The following is an 18,274-nucleotide window of genomic DNA, read 5'->3' on the forward strand; positions in this document are numbered from 1 at the left end:
GAACAGAGGAGACACTGGACTATCCAGGGGAAGGGAGTCATTCCCCCTGGGTCTCGTGTTATTGGCACTTTGTAATGAACAGCATCAGGAGGAGGGGGGTCATCCTCCTGATATCAAGTGGAGGAAGTAAGGAAAAGCTTCCAGACAGGGAAAGGGAGTCATTCCCCCTGCCCTCTGACTATAAAGTGTTAAAAGAACCTTTCAATCAGGGGAAGGGAGGCATTTCCCTTGTTACATCAACGACCCAGGAGGAGAAAGGCTTCTGAGCTTATTTTGTTTGTTTGGGGACACTTTCAACCAGGGGAAATTAGTCATTCCCCCTGGTTAACATTGTTTGAACTTTGCTCTGTTTAGAATACGCCACCCAGGGGAAGGGAGTCATTTCCCCTGGTAAGAACTATTGAAGTTCCTGAAGTGAACGGTGATCACAAACCTGGGCACCAAACACTTTAGCCTTATCTACATTTGTTATAAGTGTGAGAGGCAGGATTAGGAATTTTGAGACTCCTTATGAGTTTTCCGGTGGGATACTGGTAAACTGTAGCACCATTTCTGCCACTTGGTCTACTGGAATTACCAGCAGATTCCAAGTGACGGAAATGCCTGTAAAGCCCCATTCCGAGAATTTGCAGGTATTACCAGCACTGGTGTTACCGGGCCGATATTAACGGCAGCTTTTTGCTGGTAGGGTGGCGGATATACCTCCAGCTCTTAGCTTGAGGTAAATCCTCCACCTTACCGGCCAACTTATAATGAGGCCCTTTGACATAGGACGGTGGACATTTAAGTTAATCAGACAGTCTGACAGACCCTTTTTAGTCTTTAGTTGAGGCAGGGGAACCCCTCATAAAAATAGGAACAGTTAGGACTTTTTCTTTCTTTTCAAGAAGAATAAAGGTATTTGCCAACCACCATGCCTCCTTTGTATCAGTCTCCTCCTGCACCCTTACAGAGCATACAGGCCTACTTGGAGGAGTAGGGCAGGTCTCCTATTGTATGCCAAGCCCCCTCTCCAGCCACCTCTTCACCACCAAGCTTCCTGCCATCCTTGTTCACACTAAGAGCGGACGACAGTGGTGTGGTGAAGTGCGGGTGGTGTGATGAAGGGCGGGGGGCGGGGACAGTGTTTTTCGTGTTTAAACCAAAAAGCACATTTTCCTCCCTGTGGTGTTTTTACAGCGTTTATCGGATTCAACTAAAAACCAGAAAGCCTACTTACAATAGAGGCAATGTTAAGCATTGTGTTCTAGTACTGCTAAAATTCCATTCAATACAACTATAGTCATACTTTCTTTGCTTAACATGTTATTGTAAGGATTTATGTATGTGTCAGGTTGGTCTATTTTGGTTTATTTTTGAAGCTATTTAGCCAGTTGCCTATGTTACAGACTGGTCTCACATCAGGGCTACAACACTTCACTAAAGTGTACAATCCTTTCTAAATCGTACTATTTCACTGTCCCTTATCTGCCCAAATTAGAAGTCCCTAGAAGTGATTCAGTTCACACTACTGAAATCTTTACCCCTACTTCATGCATGCATCATCATCCATTTTATACTTGGACTCTTGCTTAGTCTAATGCAAGAGGTCTTCCAGTTGTTAATTCATATAATCAATGTAGAATCTATTTGGGGTTAAAAACCACTAAAATGCAACGTGTTGAGTGTGGAAGAATAAGATTGTAAGCAATTTATTTCAATGCATTTAAAGTACATTTTTTAGTCTAAAGTATTTGTTAACATGCATAGTCTTGCACTCCAGTTTTAAACTCTAGCAGTTCACAAAACAAGCATACTACCATAAACAGTTAATTATCAATTAATGGCTATAAAGTATTGCAGAACCGTATTTTAGACTAAAGGAATCTGGAAAGCGAGTGACTATTTTAATTAAGTGCTCCAGTGGCAGCATGAATTCAGCAAACTACTCAGACTCAGGCCGCAGACATTGTGATATTGCAACTCAGCTGTGATATGTTATCACAGTAGTGCAGCCATTTTTTTTTATTTCAGGTGAGTAGAAATGTCAATATTACATTTTGATAAGGAAATTTACAGGATTTTAATGGATATTGCAGACTGACATTTATTATACTAACAAGCAGTTGTACCCCTGCTTTGCACAGTAATTCCTACTTCAGTCCTAGTTTGAATTGTATTTAATGAACTAAACCAATGCTTCTTTGGAGACAGTATTTCAAGTCTTTCCTGTAGGAGCTAGTGTGAACAAATTATCTTTTTTTCCAACTTTGGAGCAAGCCACATAAAGCTGACCATGAGAAACTCATGAATCCCGTAAATCAGTTCGAGCTACTTTGAGTTGAAGCGCTGACATTGCACAGCAACATTATTGGTGTCCCGATCTACAGCAGAGGCAGCATCGACTTCAACATTAGTGCCGTATGTATACGGCTGCAGCATGTAAACTTTGCACTGTTGCAATGGCATACATTCATCAACTTCCGTGGAAAATGAAGTTTCTATAATTATCCTGAGAGATTTTCCACAATGTGATGGACAATGTCATTGCAGAGACTATTGAAGAGACATGCACCGTTTCCTGTCATCCTGTCACCCGCATTACTACAAAATCCCTGTATTGTGTCACCAGCATTACTTTAAAAGTGAGTGCCACTAATGGCAGCTCGAATGCTGATAGTGTGGAAAGTTTAGGAACAATGAACTTCTGAAATTTTCATGAACTGGTGAACGTTCGTAACAATAAACGTAGGACTACCGCAGAACTACAGCACGCAGAGCCATAGGACAGGGGCAAACATTACAGACCACTTTAAAAAGAAAAATCTGAAAAAGATATATTTTATATTTGTTACATTGTCTACACCATGGAACCTACCCACATGCCAACTGTCAGGTTTGTAGCATCTTGGGATGTATGCTGAACATCTAGAACAGACACACACGCATATCCAAGCATTGCAGACCGCTTAAAAAAAGAATTGCCCTACCTTAGCCAAACCAACCCATCACAAAGTCCTTGATTTTAGCTGGTGACTGTCGTAAGCAGGTTGACGGTCTGCCCCCTGTGTTTTCTAATCCAATCACTTTCTTTTAACTTGTGAGACCATATTTTCTTGCAAACAACTTCTTATAACAACTCTGACATTGTTCTGCCCTCTAAATCAGTACATGCCTCACATTTACTAGGCCAGACCTGCCTAACCACTTTGTGTCTGAGTCACATATTGGTTTCCTGCCTTTAAGTGCTGAAATGGTGTGCCCCTATACTTGAATGTGGTGTGGTGTGGTATACCCATACCATGTCCTCTAATACTGGTTTTGGTTCAGGATTAGACGTTTCGAGCTAGTTGTAGAATAATCTGTTGAACCAGTCTACCATGACATTCTGTCTAGGGCAATGAAGTGTGGTGGTTTCATGGTGCACACCTGCTTCTGTTATTTTTAGTTTATTTATTTTATTGAACATTTGTAAGGTGCTTTATACAACATAATTGTGTTTCAAAGCGCCAGATCAGACTTAAGTTGTATGCCATTATCTGTTACTAGTGTAGATGGAAACCCTTCCTCATCCAATACCTGTCCAACCTGTTCACAAACTGCAACACTTCACTCGACGTTGCATCTTCAGAAAATACATGGCCATTTTGAATTATAATCTATGAGCACAAAAACCCACCCCTCATATTTTCTTCCTTTTGGGGATCCCACAATATCAAAACCTGCTTTTTCCCATGGAGATCTAGACATTTTAATTGGAAATAAGTGAGGTTCTATGCTGGTGTAAGATGTATTTATCACTTTGGTTCATGAGAGACAATGTTTAACAAGATCCTCTATTTATCAATCCATCTTGGGCCACCTATACCAATTTGTACCCTCCTCTTTGTCATGCTCTTGCCCAGCTGCCCACTATGGTCTTCTTCCAAGGTGCATCCCCTTAAACCCTTCAGAGGTACTATTTTTTCAGCTCTGAACAACTTGCCATTCTCTACCCAAAATGAATCTTAATCTTCAGTAAATTTTTCACTTACACCGTCTTCCTGGGATGGTCACCTTTCAATCAACAGACGCTGTATAGCCACTAGTTCTGGGTCCAGTTCACTCTTTTTTTGCCATGTGTCCCAATTCACAACGTTACCAGCTGCTTCTAAGACCAGCATTGGCCATTTTTCTCTCTCAACATGGTTTTCGGTCTCTTCTAATGTGAGACGAGATAAGCAGTCTGCCACTACATTTTTGGGACCTGGTGTATATGTCACTAGTTATACATATGAAGTGCTAGTGCCCATCTGCTTATTCTTGGGAACTTGCATCTGTTATGCCCTGTTAGTGCATATACAAGTAATGTAATGTAACACCAGTGGTTTTGTATAGCGCCTGCCTGCCACTATTGATAGCCTCTCTGTGCTTAGCTCTGTAAGAGTAAAGTGAGTGGGGTTCAATAATGGGACAGGCAAATGTGAAACCTGTGGTGTTGATTGGTGCAGGTCGGAAGTACCGGGTTCATTAGTGCCAATCTGTGTTCTGTGGGTTTGGTAGATGAAACGTGTGAGTATGTTATCCACAAGGAAGAGACCATAATCTGATACACTACAATGCTTTGGATCTGGTTAGCCGCTGATGTGGGAGAGTGTGACAGGGCTAAAGAGGAGAGCATAGTTGTGGCTTGGTTAGTGTTGATGTGTAACAGCTAGGCCTGTGGTTGGCCTTCTGTGTGGGGTTTATGTGTGTAGTGTAAGGTCGTAGGAGATCTTAGACGGGAGTCAGTTAGTGGGGGAAGGTGGAGTAGGCCTTACAAGGCAAACAACCTGCAACCGTGCTCTCCTAACCCTGACTATTTGCAGACAGGTCCCATGTCTCTAGATCCCAAAGCCACCTCTTTCTCTCTTTGTCTATATCTTTCTCTCTTCCCCCTGTCTCTCTCCCTCTGTCTCAAATAGATAGATTGTACGCTATGAGGAACAAAACAAGCATCTGTGAGTTGGCCGATGAGGGAGGAATGGCTTGGTGTGGAAACTCAGACGTTATCACAATATGCTAAGGCTTATGTGAAGCAAGAACTTAAGATTCAGAGCAAGTGCAGTTTAAAATTTGAGGACCGCAGTCACTCATGTCACCTTCTTTGGTATATTGGTTAGCAAGTTCAGAGATGACTCAAACCTTGCTCTAACATGCTCAGTGGCCTGCTGGGACTTTTGCCAGTCGAGGGCATGACCCTTTAGACAGGGCAAGGCATTTGCCTGGCATGCATCAGGGGATTGGTCAGGGCAGGGGACAGAATCTCTGCTAATTTTGCCCAGAGGTCTGTCCTGCTCTCTCCCACAAGCCCCGAACTTTTCTCACAATTGTCCAACACGAACCCCTCGCCTACTACCAGATATACAAGTGGGTTATGGTGCGTTGTAATTGTAAATGGGATGCCCCATATGAAAAATCTGAAATGCTCAACCACCCAAAGGCATGCCATAGGTTCCCTCTCCACAGTGGAATAGTGTTACTGCGCCCATGTAGTTTGCATGATGCAAATGCTACTAGCGCTTCTTGCCATGGATGTATCTGGGTGATGGGACGGATGCACCTATTCCTACATTACTCGCGTCTGTGTTCAGAATGATGCAGTCATTTGTGTCAAACATTCCTATTCTGGGTGCTTGGGCAATGCAATCTTTTATGTGATTGAATAATTTCACGTGTTCCCTTGACCATTCAAATGTACCATGTTTTTTTCAATAGTTCTCTTAGAGGAACACATCTAGCTTCAAAATGCAATTTATATTTTGAATAATATTCTGCTAACCCCAAGAATGCCCGTAGGCCATCTTTGTTCTTGGAGTGGGAGCTATCTTTACAGCATCCACAACGCTGGGTTTTGGTCTGGTGTCTTTACTATTTATCACATGATGCAAGTATTGTCACTTCTTCTAGCCGAAATTGGCATTTCAAATAAGCGTGAGGTGTACTATTAGAGGGGTGGGGGGTGAGGGGGTAGAGCAACCACAATGATTTGATGATTCTAGTCAGAGGTATTGCTGCTATATTAACAACCGTGGGATGATCCGATTTGGTTCGTCGTGCTGCGGTATGCAAATATCTCAATCAATCAATGTATCTCTTTTTATTGTTAGACCTGACTCTCTTAGTATGGCCAGTACTTGACTAAGGTATTTATCATGTAAGGGTAGGCTCTGAGCAAATACTAATATGTCCTCCAGGAAACACTTTACATTCAGAATGGTACAAAATAATGTTTCCATGACCATCTGGAACACAGCGTCACCTGAGCTAAACTAAAGGGCATCCTTCTGAATCTATATGCTCCAAAGGGGGTGATGAAAGCTGTGAGGTGTCTAGACTCGTGGTGGAGTTCAATTTAGTGGTATGCATTGAATAGGTCTAAACTGGAGAAATATCTTGCCCCAGTTAGCACTGTAATCATTTCTTGAACCCTGGTTACGGGGTGTCTGTCTACCCATATTCTTTCAATAAGGGATCCAAGGTCTACACACATCATCATGTTTCCTAGCAATAACAATCATAGAAACCTATTTTGCAGCCGCTATGTCTTTTATTAACTTTTGGCTACTTGGTCTTTTCAACTCTTCTTTGAGTTTGTCTCTCAGCATAAGGGGTACCAGCCTAACTTTGTGTGCTATCGGGCGAGCCCCCCTCTCCAACCCTATTTTGTGTTGGAAATGTTTCAGGCACCCTAGCCTTTAGTTGAAAACATCTGGGAATTAATCATAAATGTTGTTTTGTTTTCAATTTGCATAACTGGTTCTGCTGCATTAGGGTCCAAGTGTATCTTGAGATCTTTTTGGTGAGGCCAGCTTAGTAACCCTGCTGCTTTCTTCACTACATACAATTTCCCATGTATTCTTCTACCCTTGAACTCTATATGAACCATTCTTGGCCCTAATATTGCTATGGCTACACCTCCATATGTACTTATTCATAAAGGGAGGAATAATGCTATTTTGATGATAAAAGAATGTACAATAGATAAGAAATTAGATTTGATAGGAAGCAGTGAGCTCTTACAATGCAATGAGTTTCAGTGACATTCTGAACAGGTTGTGGAGGGGAGCAAATGGAACAGTCACCAGGGACAATACATGGGTGGACAAACATAGATTAAGGGCAACCAACATTAGACATTTTTAAGTGCAGATAGGCGGTACGGCCAGCTGTGTTAGGGATGTGGCCATGATGGATGAAGTACTGCTGGAAGCAGTAGAAAGTGAGGGACAGGGGCAGGGTAGAGGGAAGGGAAAAAACTCAGAGGCGAGGAGGAAGTTTTTATAGTTTGGTTTTGAACAAATCAGTGTGGACTGTTTCTCGGATGTCTTGATTCAAGTGGAACAAGAAGAGAGAAAGAGCGGAAGCGAGAGCGAGAGGAAGGATAAGTCAGGGAGGAACAATATCTTGGGAAGGAAGGATAGCTCAGGGGCAATGTGTTTGTCTTGGTAGCAAGACAATGCAGCGCAACACAGGTTTGAATCCCGATCCCGCGCTTAGAAACCACTTGTTGGTATTAAGCGTTTTATAAAAGAACAATTATGATTATAATTCTAGGAAGCACAGGGAGGAGAAGATGCCACAAAGGTAGTCAAGGAGGCAGAGTGGAGATTACACCAAGGCTTGTAGAGTTGGAAAGATACAGTGGTGCCTTTTCTGTGGACATATTTGTGAACCAGGAGCAGACATTTTATTCTGGCCCTGGTCTGCATCGTCAGCCATCAAGCCTGGTGACGGTATGAGGAAGTAGGTGTAAAGTGAGGAAGTTCAAAGAGAGTCCCGGTAGCAAAGTTAATGATGATCTTGTTGCGAGGACAGAAATCATAGTTGGGGAGATCAAAGCGGATGCTGACGAAGTAGTCCAGTTTAGAGAATATGCACAGGCAAACATAAACATGAACATGCATTTTGTATTATGTGATTTATGATATAATGGACTGAAATATAACTGACCCTTATAGTTGAATATAGAGAATCTCACCAGTCACACATGGGCACATCTCCCAAGATGATAATTTTCTATTTCAACACTTGTTACAAGGCCACACGACATAATCTATTCTATGGATGACTGATCATGTACTCAGGTCAGAACCTGACCCGACCACATCCTTTTCAGAGATACTAATGCGGTCTTGTTTTCACAATTGGGGCCAATTAGCAATATTCAGCATATTGTGCCTTAATCAGTAATTTAAAAGCTCTAATTAATACATTCTGTCTTGCCCTAATTGAGAACGGTTGAAACATCGTACTAAACTTTGATTGAAATTGCATTGTCAAGGACCTTTATTTACATTCATTTGCTCATGAGATGATAAACTATTTAATAAAACTACACAATGGGCCTCATCACGACTTCGGCGGTAACCCTTAAATCCGGAGGTAGCGCTATTACCGCCGGATTGAAGGGTCCGTCCAATCAGGGCTTTGGCGGATTTCGCCCCAGCTCTGAGCTGGGGGGAAATCCGCCGAAAATTTGCGCTATTACTGCCGGCGGGAAATCCGCCGGCGGTATTAGCGCGAAGATTCCCCATTGAGCCCAATGGGGAATGGGGCATTCCCGAATGGGCTCAGTGGGGAATGGGGACTTACATTACCGCCGAACTCGTGATCCGGCGCTATTAGCGCCAGGGAGTTCGGCGGTAGGGCTAATATCGCCCGCGCTAATAGCGTTACCGTTACCGCCCAAGTCGTGATGAGGCCCAATGACTTAACCACTTAAATGTAACATGAATGATGATTAACTGTATCAACCAGGAAACACTTAAAGCAGAGGTTGGGCACGTTAGGCTTTATTGATGCCCCGTCCGTAACGTTTGTCCAAAAGATGGTGGACGGCAATGCTCAATAGCCGCAATGAAGGTAGGACTCCACACGCAACCATGGCAACTATTATAAACTAGAGACGTGGCAGTCGGCCGCGTTCTCATATCACAAGCCGATGTGCGGGGACGAAAATTTGAACGTTATAAGTTACCCCTAAAACTAATATTATAGGAGGATTGCACACGCGATACAGCTCTCACAAGGTTGAATATCTAGATAATTTCTATTAGATCAATATAATGGCATTCTGAATACATTAAGCAACCACTATTGTTACAAGATCGTGATGAACCGGTCTACGCTGACTTAAATAGTCTGACACATTTTTGTGTTAAACATTAAGAGGTAACATAACGTGCTTCAGGTATATTTTTTATTAAAATATTGCTTAAAAACGCTAACTTTGAAAACAAAGGGTTGAGCTAATTTTCATAATGAATATATATTTTGGTAAATATCTGGTGCATCAACATTTGGAATCACACAATTTGCGTTACAATGCACTAAGGGAATCAGACGCACAGCCGGGTGATTAATAGAAAGAAAACCACTGCAGTATGGGGCATTTTCTATTAATTTGGCAACAATATACTAATAAACACCAGAAATATTAACGAGGCTGAATATTGATTGGTTAGAAATATTTAATAGGTTAAAATTAAAAAGCAAATAAGCTGCAAACAAATAAGGATGTGAGTTTGGAATGTTTCTGCTAAGCCTGAGAGGATGTTGTATATGATGCATGATCAATACATTATAGGTGGGATTCGAACAGAGAATTCACAGAACGGAAATATATTTGCAACTACAGAATACCATATGAATGGAAGTTATGATAAGAGACACCTAATATAAATTGATGGCATTTGGAATGGAATTGGGCGATGCAATTAATGGGAAAGGCTAGAATGACCAGCCAGTTTAATTTGACAATTGATGTGGTAAATGACTAAAAGCTCAATGGATTGGTGGGACTCTTAAGCAAAGCTTAGAACAATGATAAATGACGTATGGTATAATATATGTACTAGTGTGATTTATGTATGTATTCATCACTCTTATGCTATGACTATATTCATTTGCATTTTTGTTTTTCTTTTTCTTTTTTCCTACCCCATCTAAACCTTACCTACTACCCCTCTCAATCTCTGTCTTCACATAATACAACATTTGTGTTCATGGTTGTTTGCCTGTGCATATGAAGTTTACATTTAATATGCCCTAATTTGAAATAGGCTCAGCAAGAGCCAAAACACGTATCATAGAAAAGGGTTCTCCTTCAGGAGATCTGTGATTGCCATCCTTGAATTTTTGAGGACGAGATAAATTCAGAATTGAAACTACCCAATTTTGTGTGGTGCAGTTTGTGTGAAAACAACATAACCTTATTCAAGTTCGGAGGCGGGGTAGTGGTTCCTCCGATCTTTTTCTTTCACACACTTGCAACACTGGCACATAGTTGATTTAAGAGGTTGCGAGGCCAAAGAAGTTGTCTCCCACAAGTAACCCCCCTACCCCCGCAAGTACAGTTTAGTGAATACAATAGTGGTTGACAGATGCTTGGTGGTTTTGAAAGGAAGGAAATTCCGGATTTTCCTAATATTTATTACTAATATTTGAAAAATACTTTCCTATATACCTTGGGATTGAAGTCCGGTGTTGCTGGATCCCATCCTCGTTGCCAGTATGTTGAAATAAGAGACTGGGGCCAGCTGGACTTTAGGTACGTTTATTGGTGAATTAGAGGACTTGTTCGAAGACGGCTTCTCTGCAACTGCAGAGCACAGGCAGAATTCAAGCAACGCGCTGGGGGCCATGGGGAAGGCACACAGAGAGTGAGTCTCGCTCCCAACACTAACTGCTGAAATGGCACATATGCACATGCCCATCTTAGCTAAGACGCGGAAGGAAGGAATCCAGATAGAAAGGGATCAGGACCGAGTAACAAGGCTGCTTCGTGCATCACCCTCTGACCCCCACGGCCCAAACGCCACAGCCACTGTATGCCCAGATGTGGGTCCCGTGCCAGCTGGGCTTAGAGACCCAAGCTACTCCTCACTGCAGAAGGGATGTGATCTAGCTGTTCGGGCTGGACTGCCCCTTTTTGGGGTGGGCCAAGCCTGATTTGCATATGGTCTTTCCTCTTCTGTAGTGGCTTAGTAGACGAATAACGATGGTCTGGAGGATTGCCCAGAGCAATGCCTGAGGTTAAGATTAATTCTAAACGTTCCAGCCATTGCCTCTTGTGTTTTGCCTATCTCTGGACGGCAGGCATCTTATGCTTAATGCATGCGTCTCTGAGCCGCCTATCTCTGGACAGCAGGCACCATGTGTTTAATGGAGCTGTCTCTGAGCCGCCTATCGCTGGGCAGCTGGCACCTTGTTCTTAATGCAGGTTTCTCTGAGCCGCCTATCTCTGCAGAGCAAGCACCTTGCGTTTACTGCAAGTGTCTGGGCTGTCTATTTCTGGACAGCAGGCACCTTGTTCTTAATGCATGCGTCTCTGAACCGCCTATCTCTGGACAGCAGGCACCTTGCGTTTAATGCAGGTGTCTTTGAGCCGCCTATCTCTGGAAAGCAGGCACCTTGCGTTTAATGCAGGTGTCTTTGAGCTGTCTATTTCTGGACAGCAGGCACCTTGTTCTTAATGCATGCGTCTCTGAACCGCCTATCTCTGGACAGCAGGCACCTTGCGTTTACTGCAAGTGTCTGGGCTGTCTATTTCTGGACAGCAGGCACCTTGTTCTTAATGCATGCGTCTCTGAACCGCCTATCTCTGGACAGCAGGCACCTTGCGTTTAATGCAGGTGTCTTTGAGCCGCCTATCTCTGGAAAGCAGGCACCTTGCGTTTAATGCAGGTGTCTTTGAGCTGTCTGTATCTGGACAGCAGGCACGTTGTTGTTAATGCATGCGTCTCTGAACCGCCTATCTCTGGACAGCAGGCACCTTGTGTTTAATGCAGGTGTCTTTGAGCCGCCTAGCTCTGGACAGCAGGCACCTTGCATTTAATGCACGTGTCTTTGAGCCGCCTATCTCTGGACAGCAGGCGCCTTGCGTTTAATGCAGGTGTCTTTGAGCCGCCTATCTCTGGACAGCAGGCGCCTTGCGTTTAGTGCAGGTGTCTTTGAGCTGTCTGTTTCTGGACAGCAGCCACATTGTTCTTAATGCAGGTGTCTCTGAGCCACCTATCTCTGGACAGCAGGCACCTTCTGTTTAATGCAGGTGTCTCTGAGACGCCTATCGCAGGGCAGCAGGCACATTGTTTTTACTGCATGCGTCTCTGAACCGCCTATTCTGGACCGCAGGCACCTTGCGTTTAATGCAGGTGTCTTTGAGCTGTCTATTTCTGGACAGCAGGCACCTTGTTCTTAATGCATGCGTCTCTGAGCCGCCTATCGCAGGACAGCAGGCACCTTCTTTTTGATGCAGTTTACTCCAGGAATCGTTTTTAATGTCCCTCGATTGCGGTCTGCACCGTTTAGTCTGAATCGTTGTGCAACTAGGCTCTCAAAGCAGGCAGTGCCCAGTTTCTTTTTCTTTTAAACTTGGTACAGGCGTCTTGGACTCGCCTTACTCGCCTCCCGTGTTCTGGAGTTGTGCGAACCTCCCTCAGCCACAGTACGCTCCCATTTGTTCGCTAGTAAACCCCCATTCGCACAGTCGTTACTGGCTACATTTGCCGCTGAGCCTCGTTTCTCGGCCGCTGTCACTGCCAACTTGATCCAATGTTTCTGAGCTGGGGTCTGTTCTTGGCAAAGCGCCATGACTGACTTGGTAGCACTAATCTAATTACAGTTTCACTTTTCCCAAACAAAAGCTCATTACTCTCCTAATACTCACGAAGGGAAGGTTCGTCTGAGGCAAGGGAAGGGCCTGCCAGTGGGCTTTGCGTTTGTACTAAAGTTAATGGTTAACCCCTTCTGCATGTGTCAGTACGGATTGAGATATCCCGCGTAGAGAAACCATTGGGCAGGGCCTGTATGTTTCCATGGCAGCAAGGTGTACACGTGATCCTAAAGTAAGAAATCCAGCTCCCCCCCCCCAGCGTATGTTTATCTTTGCGCGTGTCATGTCATTGCCATGCCCCATCTTCTCGGTCAGGTGTTATCCTGTCTCGTGGCGTGACTGCCGGAGGTGTCTACGCTTTCTCACATGGACTTTCTGCTAGTTTTTCAGGTGAGAGGCGGTCACGGGTGCGTGCCTTCCGATATGTGTGCATGAGTAGAGGAGTTTGTGTTGCAAACCTCGTCAGACAGGAAGCTGAACCTGGTAAGAGGGGGCTGACTAATCTGTATTGTGCCATGCTTGCTGTTCCACCCAAGTGCTCGGTGGTTCCTTAAAAGTACAGCTTGTACACAGGGACTTCTATGGGCACAATGTCATTAGCTCCGAGGGCAGGGCTGTCATGATGGGGTGAGGGTGGGGAAGCTGGGCGGCAGGAGGGGTAGGTGTCCTGGGCCTCGCGCTTGGAAATGAGGCCTTGCAGGCATATGAAGTGGTCGTTTATTTGTTTATTGTTGCTTTGGTGGACGAGCGCCCACACTGATGCTGTAATGTGAGTAACTGCTGAACCCATATGCATGCATTAGTAATGGCCGAACCCCAAACCCTCACCCATAATGATAGGCTCACAACTTGTTTCAAGTGTTGGTAATAAAAGGCCGTAGGATTTTATTGTACAGATATGGGTTATGACAATAACAATATCACATATCATGATGGTATCATACTTTTGGGCACCGGGTCCTGAGGTTACCCCCTCGGACCCGTGCCGCCACACACGGGCAGGTTCCCGGCTGACCGTGTTCCCCCAAGAGTATGCCCTAGAGACAGCCCCTGTGAGCAAGAGTTGTATTGATTTGCCAAAAGAAATGCTCCATGCCCTGGCTAGACAGATGGGTGCCGTTGTGGAGAAAAAGGTCTGGGTTGCCTAGTGTAATGGCTGGGTGTTTTATGAAACCCAGTCCTCTTGTCATACAGAATCTCTATATCGTCCTGTTCAGTTTTCTTCTGGATATGTCTATAGATTTGTAGCAGTTGGCCCCCAGCCATTTCTTTCTTGGTAAGATGGCTGAGAAGTATATTTCCGTCCCCCTCCAGTTGTGCGAGATGCCGGCTAGGGAGGAGCAGATTTCTTCGCATAGGATGCGTCTAGCTGTGTTAACTAGGTCGTTGCTCCCTAGATGGATGATCAGGAATTCAGGGGGGTCCCTGTATGCCACGAGTTCTGCTAGTGTTTCGTGGACGTCAGCCCAGCGTAGGCCTCTGTATCCCCACCATGAAGTAATGGTGTTTCTGAAAGGTGGCCCTTCTTTGGTCTCTTCTGCCCATCTGCCTGTCCTGAAAACGAATGAGTGGCCAACTATCCATGCTGATCGTAGTGTGGTCCTCGATTCGCCTGTTGTTTCTGTGGTGGTGGGAGGTGGGGAAAAGAAAGAAAATTTTAGGGCGGAAGGCTATATCATTTTTGGTCTGATATATCTTTTATAACAGCCTGACTTCCATCCCCCTATGTTTTTTAGTAGTTGCGGTGCAAAACCTCCTTGCCATGCTGCAGTGGCGGCACCTATCCTGAATGAATGAGTGCCGAATTGTTTGGGATCCCACCCTGCTCTGCTGATTTCTTTTATCAGCACTCCTTTAAATTGGTAGCGGCTTAGGGCCGATGCATCCTTGTGGATTAAAAAACTCCCCCCTACTTTGGGTCGTTGCGCGTAATAGAGGTCGGTGATGCAAACCGGGCATTTTGTTGCCTCATCGATGCAACAAATATTGATGGTTCTTTTTGCACCCGTTTTCGACTGTTGCATTTCTATGTTAACACTCTCCTGCCTCACCCTGATTTCCATGACGCCCAGGCCGTTTGTGGCCTTGGTGCTGGAAGCGATGAGTTCTCCTACCCGGAAAGCCCAGAAGTAGGCTAGGAAAAAAGCTGTTTTAAATAACGTTATCTCGTATGGGTGCCAACATATGGCTTCTAAATGGCTTGCTATCTGCGCCAATTTGCTGAAATCAAGGGGTCGGCGGGTGTCCACTTGTGGACCCTCTATTCTGCCCCATCCCTTAATTGCGTAAGAGATGAGGGTGTTCTGGGTGGGGTCTGAATCGCCCCGTATTTTTGTAAAGTATGAAATTGCCACCAGGTGTCTTTTTGCCCAATCCCTTTTCAAACCTTGTTCCCGGGCCCATTTTAAAAATACTTTTATATCTTTAATCGTTATAAGTTCTACGTGGTTTACACCTGTGGCCTAAAATACTGTTTGCAAACACTGACTTTACTGCGTTGCTAGGGGAATCCAGACGTGGACCCCTTGCTCACTATTCTTAGAGAGGCACAGATCCACCCTACTGATGAGGTCCAACCAGACCGAAACACGTGTCTGGGGTTTCTGTTGGTACTCTTGTTCAGAGGAGAATTGCCTCGCATTTCGGTGCTGGACTGCCCCAGGGCAGGACAAAGACTGATATGTTTGGGATATTTCTTCTCTGTGAAAAGATAGTGCGCTAAAGACTCTGGGTAAGTCTCTCGTAACCAGGACTAATGTCTGGCAGAGAGACTCCCAGGACCCCCCTTGTTAAATCTGCATATTTAAGTAACTCTGGGTCTCACCCTAAGTTACTAGGGGAATCCAGACGTGGACCCCTTGCTCACTATTCTTAGAGAGGCACAGATCCACCCTACTGATGAGGTCCAACCAGACCGAAACACGTGTCTGGGGTTTCTGTTGGTACTCTTGTTCAGAGGAGAATTGCCTCGCATTTCGGTGCTGGACTGCCCCAGGGCAGGACAAAGACTGATATGTTTGGGATATTTCTTCTCTGTGAAAAGATAGTGCGCTAAAGACTCTGGGTAAGTCTCTCGTAACCAGGACTAATGTCTGGCAGAGAGACTCCCAGGACCCCCCTTGTTAAATCTGCATATTTAAGTAACTTTGGGTCTCACCCTAAGTTACTAGGGGAATCCAGACGTGGACCCCTTGCTCACTATTCTTAGAGAGGCACAGATCCACCCTACTGATGAGGTCCAACCAGACCGAAACACGTGTCTGGGGTTTCTGTTGGTACTCTTGTTCAGAGGAGAATTGCCTCGCATTTCGGTGCTGGACTGCCCCAGGGCAGGACAAAGACTGATATGTTTGGGATATTTCTTCTCTGTGAAAAGATAGTGCGCTAAAGACTCTGGGTAAGTCTCTCGTAACCAGGACTAATGTCTGGCAGAGAGACTCCCAGGACCCCCCTTGTTAAATCTGCATATTTAAGTAACTTTGGGTCTCACCCTAAGTTACTAGGGGAATCCAGACGTGGACCCCTTGCTCACTATTCTTAGAGAGGCACAGATCCACCCTACTGATGAGGTCCAACCAGACCGAAACACGTGTCTGGGGTTTCTGTTGGTACTCTTGTTCAGAGGAGAATTGCCTCGCATTTCGGTGCTGGACTGCCCCAGGGCAGGACAAAGACTGATATGTTTGGGATATTTCTTCTCTGTGAAAAGATAGTGCGCTAAAGACTCTGGGTAAGTCTCTCGTAACCAGGACTAATGTCTGGCAGAGAGACTCCCAGGACCCCCCTTGTTAAATCTGCATATTTAAGTAACTTTGGGTCTCACCCTAAGTTACTAGGGGAATCCAGACGTGGACCCCTTGCTCACTATTCTTAGAGAGGCACAGATCCACCCTACTGATGAGGTCCAACCAGACCGAAACACGTGTCTGGGGTTTCTGTTGGTACTCTTGTTCAGAGGAGAATTGCCTCGCATTTCGGTGCTGGACTGCCCCAGGGCAGGACAAAGACTGATATGTTTGGGATATTTCTTCTCTGTGAAAAGATAGTGCGCTAAAGACTCTGGGTAAGTCTCTCGTAACCAGGACTAATGTCTGGCAGAGAGACTCCCAGGACCCCCCTTGTTAAATCTGCATATTTAAGTAACTTTGGGTCTCACCCTAAGTTACTAGGGGAATCCAGACGTGGACCCCTTGCTCACTATTCTTAGAGAGGCACAGATCCACCCTACTGATGAGGTCCAACCAGACCGAAACACGTGTCTGGGGTTTCTGTTGGTACTCTTGTTCAGAGGAGAATTGCCTCGCATTTCGGTGCTGGACTGCCCCAGGGCAGGACAAAGACTGATATGTTTGGGATATTTCTTCTCTGTGAAAAGATAGTGCGCTAAAGACTCTGGGTAAGTCTCTCGTAACCAGGACTAATGTCTGGCAGAGAGACTCCCAGGACCCCCCTTGTTAAATCTGCATATTTAAGTAACTTTGGGTCTCACCCTAAGTTACTAGGGGAATCCAGACGTGGACCCCTTGCTCACTATTCTTAGAGAGGCACAGATCCACCCTACTGATGAGGTCCAACCAGACCGAAACACGTGTCTGGGGTTTCTGTTGGTACTCTTGTTCAGAGGAGAATTGCCTCGCATTTCGGTGCTGGACTGCCCCAGGGCAGGACAAAGACTGATATGTTTGGGATATTTCTTCTCTGTGAAAAGATAGTGCGCTAAAGACTCTGGGTAAGTCTCTCGTAACCAGGACTAATGTCTGGCAGAGAGACTCCCAGGACCCCCCTTGTTAAATCTGCATATTTAAGTAACTTTGGGTCTCACCCTAAGTTACTAGGGGAATCCAGACGTGGACCCCTTGCTCACTATTCTTAGAGAGGCACAGATCCACCCTACTGATGAGGTCCAACCAGACCGAAACACGTGTCTGGGGTTTCTGTTGGTACTCTTGTTCAGAGGAGAATTGCCTCGCATTTCGGTGCTGGACTGCCCCAGGGCAGGACAAAGACTGATATGTTTGGGATATTTCTTCTCTGTGAAAAGATAGTGCGCTAAAGACTCTGGGTAAGTCTCTCGTAACCAGGACTAATGTCTGGCAGAGAGACTCCCAGGACCCCCCTTGTTAAATCTGCATATTTAAGTAACTTTGGGTCTCACCCTAAGTTACTAGGGGAATCCAGACGTGGACCCCTTGCTCACTATTCTTAGAGAGGCACAGATCCACCCTACTGATGAGGTCCAACCAGACCGAAACACGTGTCTGGGGTTTCTGTTGGTACTCTTGTTCAGAGGAGAATTGCCTCGCATTTCGGTGCTGGACTGCCCCAGGGCAGGACAAAGACTGATATGTTTGGGATATTTCTTCTCTGTGAAAAGATAGTGCGCTAAAGACTCTGGGTAAGTCTCTCGTAACCAGGACTAATGTCTGGCAGAGAGACTCCCAGGACCCCCCTTGTTAAATCTGCATATTTAAGTAACTTTGGGTCTCACCCTAAGTTACTAGGGGAATCCAGACGTGGACCCCTTGCTCACTATTCTTAGAGAGGCACAGATCCACCCTACTGATGAGGTCCAACCAGACCGAAACAAGTGTCTGGGGTTTCTGTTGGTACTCTTGTTCAGAGGAGAATTGCCTCGCATTTCGGTGCTGGACTGCCCCAGGG

The 18,274-nt window shown here is 45.1% G+C and overlaps 1 protein-coding gene across 8 annotated transcripts in view; it reads left to right on the forward strand.

Annotated features, from left to right (window-relative positions):
- SLC4A2 (solute carrier family 4 member 2) overlaps positions 1 to 18,274 on the forward strand; it is a 1,509,271-nt gene that overhangs the window by 470,467 nt on the left and 1,020,530 nt on the right. Inside the window, exon 1 of one of the 8 annotated variants that reach the window (XM_069646003.1) lies at positions 12,892 to 13,003. The exons of the other annotated variants lie outside the window; for them this stretch is intronic. Within the exon in view, the coding sequence (XP_069502104.1) occupies positions 12,980 to 13,003 (24 nt within the window). The 5' untranslated portion in view covers positions 12,892 to 12,979. Of the gene's footprint in view, positions 1 to 12,891; positions 13,004 to 18,274 lie in introns of those variants that run through there. 8 annotated transcript variants of the gene reach the window in all.

The sequence above is a fragment of the Ambystoma mexicanum genome, chromosome 2p (genome assembly GCF_040938575.1).
Source record: "Ambystoma mexicanum isolate Mex_15411 chromosome 2p, UKY_AmexF1_1, whole genome shotgun sequence".
Lineage (NCBI taxonomy): Eukaryota > Metazoa > Chordata > Amphibia > Caudata > Ambystomatidae > Ambystoma > Ambystoma mexicanum.